The sequence below is a fragment of the Amphibalanus amphitrite genome, unplaced genomic scaffold, assembly GCF_019059575.1.
Source record: "Amphibalanus amphitrite isolate SeventyFive unplaced genomic scaffold, NRLGWU_Aamphi_draft 000012F_arrow, whole genome shotgun sequence".
NCBI lineage: Eukaryota > Metazoa > Arthropoda > Thecostraca > Balanomorpha > Balanidae > Amphibalanus > Amphibalanus amphitrite.
The window spans coordinates 835,053-851,387 of record NW_024881508.1 but is presented as its reverse complement, the minus strand read 5'-3'; the positions used below and the strand labels follow the sequence as shown (position 1 = coordinate 851,387).

The window sequence follows — 16,335 nt, the reverse complement described above, 5'->3', positions numbered from 1 at the left end:
GCCTCACATAATTTTACGATACGATTGTTTGTGAATATCATCTTTGTAGCGTTGAATTTTATGACGTAAACGTAAGCTGAAACGGTATTATATGGCCCTGAGCGGTGTGCGCCTTGCATCTTTATTTTATTCACTTTCCAAAAAATAACAATATCTTACGTCATTAGTTTAAAGGGCCTATTACGGGGACTCTTTTGGAATCATTACGGTTTTGGTAAAATTAAGATTTTTCATTGGTCAAACGATAATGACGTAATAAAACCATATTACCAAAACGTGAGCTGTGAATATCGTTTGCCTTTTTTTGGGAGGCTCGCTCATAACAAAAGCACAGCATGGCACCACACGTGGCACGATGCCAAAAGTAGGTAATCTGAAGAAGTTGATGCCATTTTTGAACTTGTAATTTTATTAGGAAAGTATTAGAGGTTGGTTGCTATTCTTACTAAATCGAAATTGTGTTGCACATACTAATAGCTCATACGAACATTCTGGATTGGGATTTCATACCTGGCAGAAGTGGATTGCTGGATTATTATTTTTAACAAAACTGACCTATTTGGCTTCCAGGTTTGATTTCCTAACATCTGTCCATAGACGGCAGAATAGGGGGGGGGGTGGCACCAGGGTACAGTGCCCCCCATAGATTTTGGCATTTTAACATTAGCCCTACTGGCGTTGCATGGAAAGAATGGGACCAAAATGAAAATCTGCAGTGCCCTGCTGCCACTGCATCTGTCTGTACTGTTTGTTCATTGAATTAAAGTGGCTGTAGCTTGTTGATAAGATTGTCATCAGTGCTGTCATGAAAAAGTTACAATTGGTCACAAAACGTAGCAATATGCATGTTCTTGGTTTATTTTAAATGTAGTACAAATGTTGTTTATTTAAATTCAAATTTAATGATGATACCTAATGATTACAAGTGGTCTTAACCAATAACCATGTCCACAAGTGATAATTCTCAATTGTATTGCACTGTAAGGTGTACAATTATGTAGGATAAGGGTTTCATTGGCTACATGTTGTCGTGAGATCCATACAGATCATAGGTCCTCCACAAATTTTTGCCCGCTGGATCCACAGAGATCATAGATCCGACCCCTAAATTTTGTCGAGAGATCCATTCAGATCATAGATCCAACCCCTGAATTTTGTCGAGAGATCCACTCGGATCATAGATCCAACCCCTCTATTTTGTCGAGAGATCCACTGAGATCATAGATCCAGCTCTCGGATCCAAGCACATGTCTGCTCACGTCACTGACGTCACTGGAACGGTGACGTCACTGGTCTGATAATGACGCGCCGTCAGACACGGCGCAGATTAGCGCGGCGAATCTCCTCCACGCGCCGGCGAGAGCTCTCGGCAAGGTTATGACGCTCCCATTACGGTCCTGAGAGGCCCGAGTCTTTGTCGTTGGCTCGGAATGGTGCGGCGAGTCGGCGGCGCAGCGCGAACTGGGCAGTAGCTCGCACCATTTGCCGAGCAGACCTCCATCCGACGTCCAAATGCGAGTTACGGCCGCGATAGTGTCCCTGCTGGCTAGTGCAGTGGACGGCGGACAACGGAGCCTTTCTAGGACGGGACCGAGCTCGCCGAGTGGACGACCGTCGGTAGTTATCATCGACTGTGTTTCTGAAGTACGGTGATGACGCCGCGAGGAACTTGCAGTGGACGGTAGGGTTGTTCAAAAAAACCGAATTTTGGAAAAGTATATGGGCTCATGGCTCATGTGGTGCGGTATTCTTTTCTGAGTCCAATGATGCCCTTTTTTCTGAAAAGTATTAACTGTTAGGGGCTCCTCAAACGGCTTAAAGAGGACCATGTCACGCCCGCCGACCGGCCGGTGTCAATAAGGGCGAGAACTCGACGCCGCGCGCCGGCGGCAGCGCCTTATCGGCACCGCGCGCCACGACATCTGCCGGGCGGCCGGCTGGGCGGTGGGAAGTTATAAGTGCGTGGTCTTATTGCACGCGATCGGGGTGAGCTATCCCATGTTTTCGGGGCGGAAAGTTACAGTGCAGCATCGGTGCGTCTGCCGCGGTGGTCTGTGTCGATGGTACAGAAAATAACTCAAGCAGAGCTAAGAAAAGACTGAATGATTCCGGGTAGTTGCCTCGAAGCAATCCGTTTTAAGAATACAGCTGCCTTCTTAACGTACCGTATCACTTGTTAATTCTTCAAAAAGCAAACTCTGAGCAATAACACACCTCTTTGCATTGCTGTTGACAATTTACGTTAGTTTTTGACGGTGGCTCGCACCCCCAATATGCTGCCGCGCAACTTTATTCCAACGGCGAAACGGCAACTTCGCGAGAATCGAAAATTCACGATATACGTACAGCAGGGGCTGGCAATGCAGTATGCATAAGGACAGAATATGGAGGAGACCTGACAGTCATCGGCCCAAGTTTGGGGGTGGCTTTGACGAGCATAGGCGTCACCAATGTCATTATTCAGATACGTTGATGTCAGATGCTGGGGCAACAGAATCGACGCCAGGTTTAACTTAGATTAGCGGGTCGAAAGAAAACATAACATGTCTGGGAATGACAGGGTGGCCACCCTGACAGTGTGACGAAGTGAGATATGAGTAGAGACATTAGCCGGAGTACCTACTCATATAAATCAAGCGCCGTTTATCCAATCCTTCGAGCATAAGCGACGCCGGCAGTCCGGCCGGGGCGGCCGTGCCCACCGATGCCGATCAAGACCCGAATCCAGACCCGGCATAGAACACAGCTCTGCCCTGACGTGACACATTACCCCGGTGTGTCACTCATGACGGATAGACCAATGCAGGAGCCTTGCCAGCTCCTGTTGTACCTACTTCGTTAAATTTTCGATTCTCGCTAAGTTGCCGTTTCGTCGTTGGAATAGAGTTACGCGGTAGCATATTGGGGGTGCGAGCCACCGTCCAAAAGCAACTTAAATTGTCAACAGCAATGCAAAGAAGTCTGTTATTGCTCAGAGCTTGCTTTTTGAAGAACTAAAAAGTGATACAGTACGTTAAGAAGGCAGCTGTATTCTTGAAACGGATTGTTTCGAGGCAACTACCCGGAATCATTCAGTCTTTTCTGAGCTCTGCTCGAGTTATTTTCTATACCATCGACACAGACCACCGTGGCAGACGCACCGATGCTGCACTGAAACTTTCCGCCCTTCTCGCCCTTATTGACACCGGCCGGTCGGCGGGCGTAACATGGTCCTCTTTAAGCCGTTTGAGCAGCGCCTAGCAGTAATACTTTTCGGAAAAAAGGGTATCATTGGACTCAGAAAAGAATACCGCACCACATGAGCCATGAGCCCATATACTTTTCCGAAATTCGGTTTTTTTGAACAACCCTAGTGGACGGGACGGAGGGAAGGAGTGCAAATGGAGGGGTTGATCTACGCCGACAGAGTTTGGACTGATGCGATTGATATCAGTAGTAAGAATGAGAAATACTATTTAAGTACATCTCTCGTTTATATTAGTCGTTAATAGAAATATTTCCCGTGTCGGTGTTCTGACCTTCCCGTATAAGCTGTTGCTCCCATCCAATGCAATTGACTGAAACGGTATCGGCTCTTTATAGTTAAGAATTGCTCGCGTTCTAACGTCACTCGGTTTCGACGGTTTTATCAAAGGTTTAAAGTCTTTTTTTCGGCGCAACGCACTATCGGTAAAGCCGACCCATTGCTGTTGCCAAAGGTGTACCGTCTTCGATCGCAGCCGCGCCTCGAAAACTGTTTGTCCGGCTCCCGTAATATGCGGACAAGCCTACGGAGGTCTGAGGTAATACCTGCTAGTAGTCCTGTCAATGCCAGACACAGTGGCGCGCTCCTCTGGGACGTATCCATTCTGCGCCCGAAAATATGTTTGTGGCGTATCACCTCTGCTCGGAGAGCCTTCTGGGACGGAAAAAGATGCACGCTTCTGGGACCTGCGCGGCGGTGGCCTCGTCGGGTTTCCCCGGTTCTCACCCCGCCCCTCGCTTTGCAAGCCCCCACCTCTCGCTCTGCTGATTCACCGTCCGGCAGCTGTGTTGTGGTGGCGCAGTTGAGGCGCCTGTGACGTCACAGATTCGGGAAGTCCTGGCGCACTGAGCGAATCAGTGACGCAATGGCCGGCGTGTGCAATAACCATAAGGTCGCCGCGTCGGAACGCCCACCCAGTCAGACGAACGTGTCGTGAATCTGCGCTATCGCAGCACACTGCGATAGTTGCAGTGTGTGTCGGCGGACGGCGGGCGGTTGGCAATCAGTTGTGCACGAGACTCGAGTGGAAGCGGAGCAGAGCAGACCGTTGACTGTGACGTGGGACGAACGGACGGTCTGTAAAGGAGCTATTCGGCAGCCATGGGGATCAAGAAGACGGAGCTGGTGTTTCAGACTCGCCAGGAGGGCACGCCGCTGGCGTTCTCACCTGGCGAGACGATGAGCGGTGCCGTGGTGCTCACCATCGACGGATCCAAGCCGCACAAACTGACCAGCGTGGTAGTGAAGGTGCGCGGCCGGGCGGAGACCGACTGGAAGACGGGCTCGGGTGACGACGAGTCGCGCCACAGGGACACGGAGGAGCTGCTGCGGCTGGACCTGACCGTGCTGGGGAATGCGGGCGGCCAGCCGACAGCGCTGCCGCCCGGCCGTCACCAGTTCCCATTCCAGTTCAGCCTGCCGCCGCGGCTGGCCTACTCACTCAAACACATGGACGGGAAAATCAGATACGAGTGTTCGGCGCGCGCCCGCAGCGACAGCTTCTGGTCGTTCGACGGGCGCGCGTGCGTGCCGTTCGAGGTGCTGGCGCGTCGCGACCTCTCCGCTGAGCCGCAGCTGGCACAGCCGCTTACCGTGTCCCGCGAGGCCCGATTCTCGCTGCTCGGCCGCGACCCGGGACCGTTCCGGCTGTATCTGACGCGACAGGGGTTCACCGCCGGAGAGGTGATTGATATCTCTCTTGAGGGACCCGGTGAGGCGTTCCAGGCGCTGGCGAAAGCCGACGGCACTGTCCAGCTGAAGACCAGGGTGGTGTTTCGCGCTGGTGTCAGCACCAGGCAGAAGAAGTGGGTGGCGGCGGCGGTGCGGCCGGGCAGCTCACCGGACGCCTGGCGGCATATCCGACTGACCGTGCCGGCCGGCGAGGTCACCCTGGACGACAGCAGCGGCTGCACTATCATCAGTGTCACCCACTACGTCAAGGTGCGTGACGTGCACCTGCCGGTGGTGCTGGGTACGACGCCGCTGCGGCCCAGCTGAGACGGTCACCGCTGGCGGTAGACGGTGACCGCCGATGGCAGACCTCTGACGGCCGGCCACCGGACGACAGCGGACTGTGCTCGACCTCTGTCTGTGACCTTGGGTGGACGCTCTGAGGTGCTGCTAACGATCTACTGCCGGCTGGTTGAACACTGTGGTGGAGTTCGAGGCCTCAAATATTTCTGCAGAATGGCTAGCGGATATGTCGACGGTGACCTCCTATGGTCGTTCTGATTGATTTCGAGAAGCCAAGCGTGATAGAGGAGAGGCTGTTTGACTTCACGGGTGGCGTGTCACGGATCATTACCAATGGTCTGACTGGGGCTGTCATTTCAGGACTGCCATTTTACACGTATTTTACTAGTCAGATCTGCCAGTATATTGCGTTAAAGATCTAGAACTACCGGTAATGTCAGCAGGTTGACGGAATCTGTATTCTCAGGAAGCGCTGAAGTTATTGGCATATTGCCAAAAACAGGTGTTTGCTGGCGTTGTGGCACGAAACTCGTCGGTGTTTGTTGACAGCCTGATTTGATCTGTCCCAGTTCATTTAGCGACCGAGCGTTCAGCACGTGCGGATCGCATGCGTGCAGATGTGCGATGTGTTTTATACATTTATACATATGTATGTATATACGGCGGATTTCGTCAACCAGTCGTTACGTACATATTTAAAGGGACTATCCCACCTTTAACATGGGGTTTGAGTTGAGATAGCCAAGTTTGCGGCGAGGTTCAGAAACCACTATCTATCTAGGTTGCAACCCCCGCGGCCTCTTGGTGTTGAAGAAATTCGTTCCCTTCGTTTGAAAATGGGCCTTGTACAAGGCCCTATCTTCAACATGGAGCGACCGTTAGTGTGACGTCACCTCGTTTAGTCATTCTGATTTAAATGGGTTTGTTCGTTGAAAAATCGCTTAAAACTTGGTCTGAACTTTGTTGTGGTGCCTACAGAGTAAAAAGAATCAGCTTTATGACAGTAATGAGGCCTGGGGAAGGAGGTAATTTTGGGCTGTGACGTCACATATTTGAAAGTTTGTGTTGGGAATATGGGAAGCCTAAGATGTTTAATGAAAAATAAATGCCAGAACCGTGTTCCTGGTCATCCAATCTATAAAGTCAGGCACAATTTAACTGGTTTTTACAACATTTTAGAAGGTGGGATAGTCCCTTTAATGTCGCTTCATTGTATAAATAGATACGGCTTTCAAACCAACCTCAAATGTGCTCGTATTTTTTTAATACATTTTAGATCAATAAACTTCACCGTTTTTCGATTGACTGGCGTATTGGCAAATGGCATGTCGCATTGAAAGGCTTGTTTCTTCGTTTTCTCTTCATGCGCTATGGTCGCTACATCGTGGATCACGTTTGTTCTCTGCGTAGGAAAAGCTCACAAGGACGCTCACACAGTGTCGACTGCGTGTCCCTCAATACCTACATATATACCTACCTACATTTAGACGATTATTCCGAGCAATTGGGCTGATTCTGCCTCTGAAGCTGAACACTGAGCTAAGCAATTATGGTAAGTAGCTAAACTATAAATTGCGATCAATCACTTTCAAACACTACACCACCAACAATTGTCGTGTATTTTTATCAGCACAACGTCCGCTACACATCAACGGCTAGCACAACTGCGGCGGCCGTGGCGGTCCCTATACCCGGCTCGTGTGTCCGCCCGGGGACCAGACGCTCCTCTAGCGGCCCGATTCCTCCCGATGGCGATGGCCGTGTTGATGATACGGAAGATCCCGAGGGACTGGCTGATACCATGAGGAATCGATGATGCGCGCTGTACCTAATGAGGGAATTATGATCGTTTTCTCTCGAATAACTTGAGTGATTATGTACTTTGCAAATGTGACCATAAATGGTTGTGATCACTAATCAAACAGCAAGAAATGTTTCGTCACCAGGGTCTGCGCTTACGTTTTACATTTGCCGCGGGCTCCCCCCCCCCTCCCTCGTCCCGTCTCCCTCGACCTACTCACGTCACTTCCGACTGGACGTCCCTCTACAGCATCGCCCGTGGCAAACTGCGTACTACGTCCCCCCCCCCCCCCTCGGCCCCTCCCCATTGCGTAGTGGCACACACCAGCTCGTCCTTGGAACGGAAATACGATGAGACACGTGTTTACCGGTGACGTCACTTCTGTGTAGGGGAAGTTGGGGCAATGCCGGAGTTGGGGCAAAGCCGAAATTCGAGATATTTCGAAAACCGTAAGACATGGATGCCACCTGTCAGTGATGCTCTGAAGCTTAAGTGACTACAATTATCGCATGTTTGTTACGAGTCGTCATTCGGAATACTTCGACTGTGAGGGCGCCAAGAGCGTTTTCAAGGTACGTTTTCCTTGTACTACATGCGCCTTTGAAGCTGCATTTCTTACTCATTATGCTACCGTTTGTCTGGCCAATTCGGTCAAGTAATCTTTAGCATGTCTTTGCATAAGTGTGCTGCCTATTTGAAATTTATACAGCACGTTGAAAAGTTATGGGCCTGCAAATGAAAGTATGGCAGGCTGGGGTAATGCCGAAAACGTGCGATTACGCACGTGTTAAAAGCACGCTACGTGGACTTTACTGCTGTAGAATAGCAACGCGTATTTTTAGTCACACAAATTACACTTTCAACCGACACAACGGCCTGTTACCTATAAGGAATGATTTACCTGGCATGTTCTTATTATATCACACAATTATAACTTCCAGTGTGCACCGCGTCCTCAAGCTCTTAAAACGCGTGTCAGCTTTGATCAATTCTGGATAAAGTTTGAGATAAAATGACAAAACATCAATGTCGGCATTCCCCGTAGATCATTTCTCCCATTTTCGGCTTTCCCCGCAGTCCGGGGCAACGCCGAAAAAGTCACTTCTTTGATATTTTTAGTTTGTGCGCTTAACGGTATGCGAATTCATCAAATGCGCCTGGTATGTTTGAAAGGCAAAAGCCTGGCCTCTCGAATGACGCCAACAAGAATAGCTTATGTTGTCTACCTTGCGTGCTACGGGCGTCCGAAAAAAAGTCTTCGGCGTTCCCCCAACTTCCCCTACCGGTGACGTCAGCGGTGTTTGTCAGCTGGGCTCACGGACAGGAGAGGTGGCGACAGCTGCTTCCGTGAGCAGCAGGGTGTGAATGGCCTCTGCACAGTCTGACTGACGGCTAGATTGGCGTGATCTGATTGGACCATTTCCTCGCGTGGACACTCGTCGAACATATTATTCCATCGCTATGAATGAAATACATTGCACATTCACACGCCCGACTGGCACATCACGTTATCCTAACTTTGTGATGTTACAATCCTTTTTGATGTTGCTTTTTCTCTGCTTGGACTGTTAGCGCCTTGTATCATTTGGATGTGAACGGGTAGAAGACATTGGACTGATTCGACGACACAATTGGTGAGCTGCAGCGGCTGATCCTGCCCACTCCCTTTTGGACAAGCATGCTTCGGTGGTACAGGTCACCCAGCCGCACAAATGTTTTTTTTTCTCGATTTTTTGGAGGAATAATTGTTTGTATATGCATAATGAGATAATTTAGGGATAGTTGGATATTGTACAAGCGTGTATAAGCGTATAAGCTGTATAAGCGTGTCTGTGTAAAATGTTTGTTTCTGTTGTTTGTGTTTCAGTTTCGAGCCTTCAGGGTGACACCGACCACCTGGATAACACCCTGGACAGCTCGGTGAGTGTTCAACGAACGTTCTCCTCCTCCTCCTCCTCCTCCTCCTCCTCCTCCTCCTCCTCCTCCTCCTCCTCCTCCTCCTCCTCCTCCTCCTCCTCCTCCTCCTCCTCCTCCTCCTCCTCCTCCTCCTCCTCCTCCTCCTCCTCCTCCTCCTCCTCCTCCTCGTTTTCCCGCCGGACGATATCGGCCAGGCGTGTCGCCCGCGCTCGTGACCGTTTCCGAGTATTGGCCGGCCTGCCTGTGCTGCCTCAGCGGAACGTGCCCTCCGCTCCACGACGGCGAATATGCAGGCCGGGACGCACGCCTGCTGATAGCAGGCACTGTGCTAGGCATAGACGCATTGGTTTTACGTGTAGGTATCTGGTTCGGCGATTGTTGTTTTACTGGGTAAATGCAACAGCACTGACATGAATTTTCCAACTTTCTTCGTTAAATTAGTTTAGTGATTGGGACTTCATTTTTCTTCCATTACTATTTATTGTATACTGCGCACGAAAAGAGATAGCTGAGGAGCAGAATATTGTGCTGGAAATTGTTATCCTTCTCGAACTTCTAGTGCTATTTTCAAGCGAAAGAACTGATTTGATCGGATTAAGTTGGTAATATGATTTCGTAGTTTTCCCTTGGATGCTGGATAAGCTTAATTCGCCAATTTTAGTTCGTTCAATTCTAAATTGCTCCTCTAAAACCGTATTTCAAGCCTTGAGTTGGGATTTAAAGCAACTGAACCACACTTTTTCACATGCATCTACATATTAGGCGTGCCGCTCTTCATCAATCTGTCGACGGTTTCCACGCGGAGCGGCCGGTCATATAGCCGCCAAGTGTGGCGCGGTCTCGTCGGCCGCTCGGCCCGTATCGCCGGCAGTGCCGCGCCGATCGAACTATGGCCATCACTACCTGAACGGATGGAGTTGGGCCGACATGGCCGACTCGGGCTATGGAGATGAATTGGAGCGGCTATCGACGGGGAGCGCCATCAGCCGCTGAGAGGCCGCGCCGCGGCGGCACTGACGTGCCATCGGGGCGGCCGTAAAAACCGTCCCCATGTCCGGCCAAATTACCCCGCCTCCTCCTAAAACCTACGTGTGCCATCAGAACTTTTAATCAGCCTGAAAGAAAACGCGTTGCCCTCCGCAGCGGAATTCAGATGTTCATCGATGAAGAAAGACGGTTCCAGACAGTCCTCGTAACGGTGAATTGATCAATCGTCTTGCCGTTATTGGACATCCGCTAAGGATTTGCCGTTTTATAGCCACTGCCTGAGGAAGTTTTCAGTCCGACTGTCGTGGCAGTTTCTCTAATGAGACTATTCCACCCTCGTGCGCTGCACTCAGCACTCGCCTAACTTACGGGCGCCGCTAACTTGGTGAGCGCCGTGAGTCGGGCACTTTCGGGCGGGTGAAAACGTGACGGCCACTTTGGCGACGAGCTGATGGTGCTTTTCGCCTTTCGGGTCCGTGGACGTCATCACGTTCTTTGTGCCACGAAATCTTGACGAGTTTCTTCTCATCTTCATTTTTTTCTTTGACTGAAATGAAAGATCCCTAATTGATGCATGTTTTGCACTTTCCGTTTCCATTTGGATATGGGAATCGGGTTTGTCTATACCTAAAGTGAGGTGTCGTTTTTCAGTTGTCGTTTTCCGCTACGATTGCCATACATTTTTAATTTGATGTTAAATTTGAGGTATTGTGAGCACACATTGCTATCCTTTTAAGTTGACGATAGCGCTTCCCGCTTGGTTTGTTATTTCGCGTCATTAGTCCCACAGTCCCACGGCGGCCGATTCCGAACGATCTCTTTCCAACCAGTCTGCTCCGTCTGCTGAGTGCCATGGCTGCGGTGCTAGCGTTACTACAGACGGCACTGCGGCGGACTGTCGGCCGTTCCAGTGCGGACGGTCACCGGAGATGACACCACGCTCCTGGGCAGACACCGTCGCGGTCGGCGAAATGACTCGGCCATTGGCGGCGGTTCATGTGCGGCGGACAGAGGAGGGAGAGCACGTACAGAGCAGAGCCGTGACGACCGACGACGACCGACGACCGTCGGCGGGGCAGATAAACGCGCCGACGACGACGGTGCGACGGTAGATCGACGTTAGATCGACGCACCGACGACGACGTGGGTTCGTCGAAGGGCTACCACGGCTCGTTTTGTTCGCAGCCTGTCCTTTGAATGGTGGGCGTTGCGAGTTCCCCGTTGGATGCAGTTCGTCGTATGTATTTTTACCGAGCTGCCGGACGTGGACGCGCATAAAAGATGACCGCCTGGACGAGGGATGGCGCGAACGTGCGGTGTTTTTAGTGCAGCTTATGCTGCGTCACGAGTCCAGTTTGATTGCTTTTGTTGCCAAACTATCATCAGCTGTATTGAGCTGACTGATACGTTCTTGTTTTTATGAAATTTGCTGAAGAATGTGCAACTGGGCTATCACTAGTTTTGACGACGGGAAACAGCGTAGCGGGATCAATTGTTTTTACGAAAGTTGTACGTACACACATCAATATTAATTTTTCACTGAGGTTCAAGAGACGTTGATTCCCTTTGTTCTTGATCAGTAGATATTTGCTGTCATGGTGTAGCTTTAGTGGCTTTATCACAGTATGTGAGGGGCATACCTTCCCCGCTGCAGTCAAGGCAGTGGCAACCGCCTGCTCTGAGCTGAGTCAGAGCCGAGCCCGGCCAGTCACTGGGGATCCAGCGCCGTCAGAAATTCGCCGCTCCGTATTGCCTGCTCCTCTGTCCGTGTATTAGGCGGCCCATGTCCGTCGGCGGGCTGCAGCTGCATCTTGCAGGAGGTCACCGCCGGCTCGCCCACGCGCTGCACCAGCGCTCGGGGCCACGGATCAGAGAGGCGTCCTCCTTGGGGGCTCAAGTGGATGGGTGCACTCGACCTTTTGCCATCTGCCGTGCGTCTCTCATCTATGTCTACACTCTAAATATATCTACCAACATTTATGCTTAGTGCCCACATCCATGATCCATGATTTATTCATCCTTTGGCTTTCCTCAGGTTTCATCAGATCTGTTTTGCTGACGCACGCCCAATTTACTTACGCTGCGTCGGAGTCTGAGTTTGTGGGCACCATCAGGGACAACAGTGCGCGGTAGAAACTTATTGTTTGTTTTGGGCGTTCTGACATGTCCACACGATTGATGTGCACATGTTGGTGGGGTATGCACATTGCATTTTCACGTTTTCCTGGGTTGTATGGGACGAATATCTTAGATGCAATTATTATTTATCACAGCTTTTCTACTAGGCACCAGGCAGTTGTTATACTCTTCTGCATCCGTCCTGGGCCGGACTCACCACCTCCTTTCTTCGCCCGGCCATCGCGGGTCGTATCGGAGACACCGGACGGCCGCCCGCCGAGTCGCTCGATGAAGTGACGCTGCTCGGTTTAGTCGATGCCCTCTGTTCTGTGATCGTGCCCTCAGGCGACATGGTCTGTAATTCTATACAACTCTGTGATCCGGGTCCGGTGTTACAGAGTCGAACTCAGACAGCGGCACGATGGCCTGTGCTATAGGCGTGACGGTATGGGTTGAAAAGAACGGGTAGCCTAAAATGAGACATGGCTGGCACGAGATATAAATATATGTGCAATATGTGCTCTGATATTGCCCGCTGCTCGCGGATGTGGAGACCAAATAGCTCCATCAAGAGCGGGGAGTTTTTGTGCAGGACGACGTTGAGGTAGGCTGGTCTAATTTGATAGGTAGGTAATTTGGTATAGAGTGCTGATGGATGGGATCCCCTGGCATTTACTTGAAGTCAGAGGGAAGGTAGGTAAATGGATAAGAAACGGCACAGTGAACTGACAGTCGCCCGCCCAAATACGGCGATGCCGAAATTCGTTGACAGACGATTGACATTTGACAAATTGACAGACTTTGACTGACGTTGTATGAGAACTGGTTTTCCATGGATGGAAATGACAGTTTTTTCCCTGAATGGTGGCCACCTCCTGGGGACTACGGGTCCGCCCTGATGGCTCGTCAGAGCGCCGATAATCGTCTTCCCCGCGCTAATCACCACCGCCGTGTTCTGGTCGATGATTGCCGTGTCTGCGCGCTCCGGGACAGTAGGGGACTGGAGTTACTCGGGTAGGACAATTGGGAGTCGGAGATACTGAGGGTGGGACTGTTGGGGGCCGGAGTTACTGAGGGTGGGACAGTTGGGGGCCGGAGTCACTGGGTGGGATAGTGGGGGACATGAGTTTCTCGACTGGGACAGTTGGGGACCGTCTCTGAATGTGTGTAAAATTCAGCTCTAGATCATCGTTTTCGAAGATCATCACTATCTTATTAGAAGTTCATAGCTATAGTTCGTTTTTCTTAAGTTTGCCCCTCACTGTAAACGTCTTTTTGAACATAGCACGAGAATTGCTGGCTGAATTACTGAGAAAACTGGTTGGCGCACATTGATTTGACCAGATTTCACAGACGGTCAATTTCATCAAATTTATTTACTATTTCACAGACTCTTAGCTTGTATTTGCCAATACCTACAGCCCCACAGGGATAGACGACTTCTCAGGAATTATGTCTGAGCTAATAAATAAATTGCACGGCGTTAACATAACGTTAAATCGTCGGTGTTCAAAACTTATTTTTGAAAATATTATTCATATCTACAATACAATGTGCGCTAACCAGTTTTCTCAGTAATTCAGCTAGCAATTCTCGTGTTGTGTTCAAAAAGACGTTTACAGTGAGGGGCAAACTTAAGAAAAACGAACTATACCTACCCAGTTGTCTGCGGACTGGCCCGTCCATGCCCGACCCGTAGTGTCCTTTGTTCAGCAAACCAAGCTGACAGTGAACCACCCACTGACACTGACGCTGACTGACCTGAATCTGCCCTGACCTCAGGTATCGAGCACGGTGCATCTGATCGTGAACCAGCTTCTGTCCTGACCTGGCGCTGCCCTAACCTGACCTCACACTTCCCTAACCTGACCTGACCTGACCTGCCGTGCCGCTGACGCTGCCCTGGCTCTGATCTGACCTCACACTGCCCTGACGGCTGACCTCAGGTGTCGACCACGGTGGAGCTGATCGTGGACCAGCTGCTGGAGCGGCAGCGGCAGGTGCGCAGCACACAGGCGGTGGCGCAGCTGCAGTGCGGCTGCTCGGAGACCAGCTGCTGCCCCGGCGGTGTCCACTGCGCCAACCCGGTGAGCTAGGCGCCTTGCCAACCCGGTGAGCTAGGCGCTGCGTCCACCTGGTAAGGGCTCAGGGCGCCCTGGCACCGGCGGCAGAGGGAAACGAGCTGCGAGGGAGGGAGAGTGGGATCCTGAGCAGGGAGTGTCTATGAAGCTCGCTAGAGGATATTTGGAATGAAATTATTACCACCTAGTTGAGCGGGTGGATGCTCTGAAATCCTTAGGATGATATCAGATGAGATAATCTTGCGGAGAAGATTGTGCCGGCTATTTTGCTCGTGGTGCATTGTGACTCAGTCCCCTGACCTGACCGGTGCCCCCAGCTGCGGCGGGTGACCACCTCGGTACCAGGCGTATTGTATGTATTGTATCCTGACCTGGCCGGTGCGCCCACCTTGCCCCCAGCTGCGGCGGGTGACCACCTCGGGCGCCGTGTCCACGGTGACGGTGTCGTCCAGCCGCGCGCCGCTGGCGGCCGAGCCGCCGTCCGGCGCCGGGCCGCCGCTCGTACTGAACCTGAAGGCGCTGCAGGGCGGCACCGGCTACCTGCTGGTGCCCAGCGGCGCCGCGGCCGCAGCCGCCGCCGGAGCCGCTGCTGTCGAGTGTGAGACAGTCGAGTCGCCGCTACCTCCGCCGGTGGAGGACACGCCTCCGCCGGCGACGGCGACCACCTCGTCAGCGACGGCCGACGGCCAGCCGTGGTCGCCCTCCGCAGACCAGGACCTGTTCAAGTGAGTCGTGCTGCTCCTTCTAACTCAACTAAAGGTGGCTCAGCAATGCAGAGGATCCTCCATATTCCATGCACCCATGTCTGCGTGCCATTGGAGACGAGGCACTATGTGCGCAGAGATATCTCGGCAGGCTTTCTATCATCGGCTCTGTGAATCGCAGCGCGTCTTAGTCGGTAGATGAAACACTTTATCACTGCGCCAGGTAGGCTGTCGGCGGGTGAGCAGTTTGCATGCTAATTTTCTGCGGGTCTGAGCCGAATTGATCCGGGCCAGATGGAATAACGGATCGGCAGCCGTTCTGCGCGACGCTGAGCGATCGTCGCCCGGAAGACGTCGCCATAAAGTCGTCGTCGTCGTTACTCTTCCTGGGACGGCCGGATCGAGCCCGCGCCCGGCTGGCGGTTTGAATAGAGGCCGGCATTTGCTGGGCGATTCTCGGATGGCTGAGAAGCTCACCGGTCATAATGCTTGTAGGATAGATTTGAGAATATTGTGTGTGAGTTGTTTCCATCGTATACCAGTGTTGTCGACACTAAATGAACCTCTGTGGATTGAATGCACTGATGAAATGTGCTTTTGAATATGTGAATGGCCTATTCATCTCTGCGCTTTGCCTCTCTTCCAGAGCTACGTTCGACCTATCGCTGGACGACATTCAGCGCACACTGTGTGCCAGCATGCCGTCTGACCTGGACATGTCCCAGCTGGAGTCCAGCGAGCGGCACGACCAGGCGGCGCTGCTGGACGCCCTCCACTGCCTGGACGACTTCGACTTTGACGGTCTGGAGGTGGGGCACGGTTCGTCCGAGTCGCCGGGCGGGCCGCCCGACCTCAAACTGCCGCGGGCCGACGGCGAGCAGCCGGCCGCGCCGCCGGCCGCCCAGACACCGCCGCCGGTCGGCGAGCCGCCCCCTGCGGCGCCCAGCCCGGCGGCCGCCCTGCAGCCCGAGGAGCGCCCGCGGCCGGGCTCGCGGCAGCCCAGCCGGCAACAGTCGCCGCACCCGCAGCCGGAGAGCGGCCCGCAGCCGCGGCTCGGCTCGCCGGCCGGCTCCGTCACCCTGGTGGCCGACCCGCCCGAGACCAGCCCCGTGAAGAGCGAGGTAGACAAGTCGTGTGTCAACATGGAGTACCGCGAGGGCACGGCCAACATCACCGACTTCAGCCCTGAGTGGGCCTACCCAGAGGTCAGTGCCGGTGCCGGGTGGCTGTGAGCTGGTCAGGGGCTAGTAGCAGTGAGAGAGGGTGGCTGTGACTTGTCAGTGTCTGGTCCAGAGGTCAGTACAACTATCTGGGAGGACAAGCCTTCACAGAGGTCAGTGTACGTGATCCCAAGATTACTTTCCTGATCCGACGTATTCAGTGGTCGGGGGTGACCTAAGCAGAGAAGCTAAACACATTTTGACATTCCTGTGAGTCTGTGACAGACCGATAAGTGCTCCGGTCTTCATCACTGTTCTAGAAAACCAAACGACAAAAACTGCTTATTAG

The 16,335-nt window shown here is 52.3% G+C and overlaps 2 protein-coding genes across 2 annotated transcripts in view; both read left to right on the top strand.

Annotated features, from left to right (window-relative positions):
- LOC122383583 (calmodulin-binding transcription activator 1-like) overlaps window positions 1–16,335 on the top strand; it is a 109,690-nt gene that overhangs the window by 76,250 nt on the left and 17,105 nt on the right. The window contains exons 8-12 of the mRNA XM_043370149.1: window positions 8,887–8,939; window positions 13,988–14,128; window positions 14,522–14,847; window positions 15,473–15,635; window positions 15,792–16,031. Coding sequence (XP_043226084.1) covers window positions 8,887–8,939; window positions 13,988–14,128; window positions 14,522–14,847; window positions 15,473–15,635; window positions 15,792–16,031 — 923 coding nt within the window. The remainder of the gene's footprint in view (window positions 1–8,886; window positions 8,940–13,987; window positions 14,129–14,521; window positions 14,848–15,472; window positions 15,636–15,791; window positions 16,032–16,335) is intronic.
- LOC122382959 (arrestin domain-containing protein 17-like) lies at window positions 4,109–5,920 on the top strand. The gene has a single exon (XM_043368959.1). It carries the CDS (start codon window positions 4,346–4,348, stop codon window positions 5,240–5,242), a length of 897 nt encoding a protein of 298 aa, XP_043224894.1. The 5' UTR covers window positions 4,109–4,345; the 3' UTR covers window positions 5,243–5,920.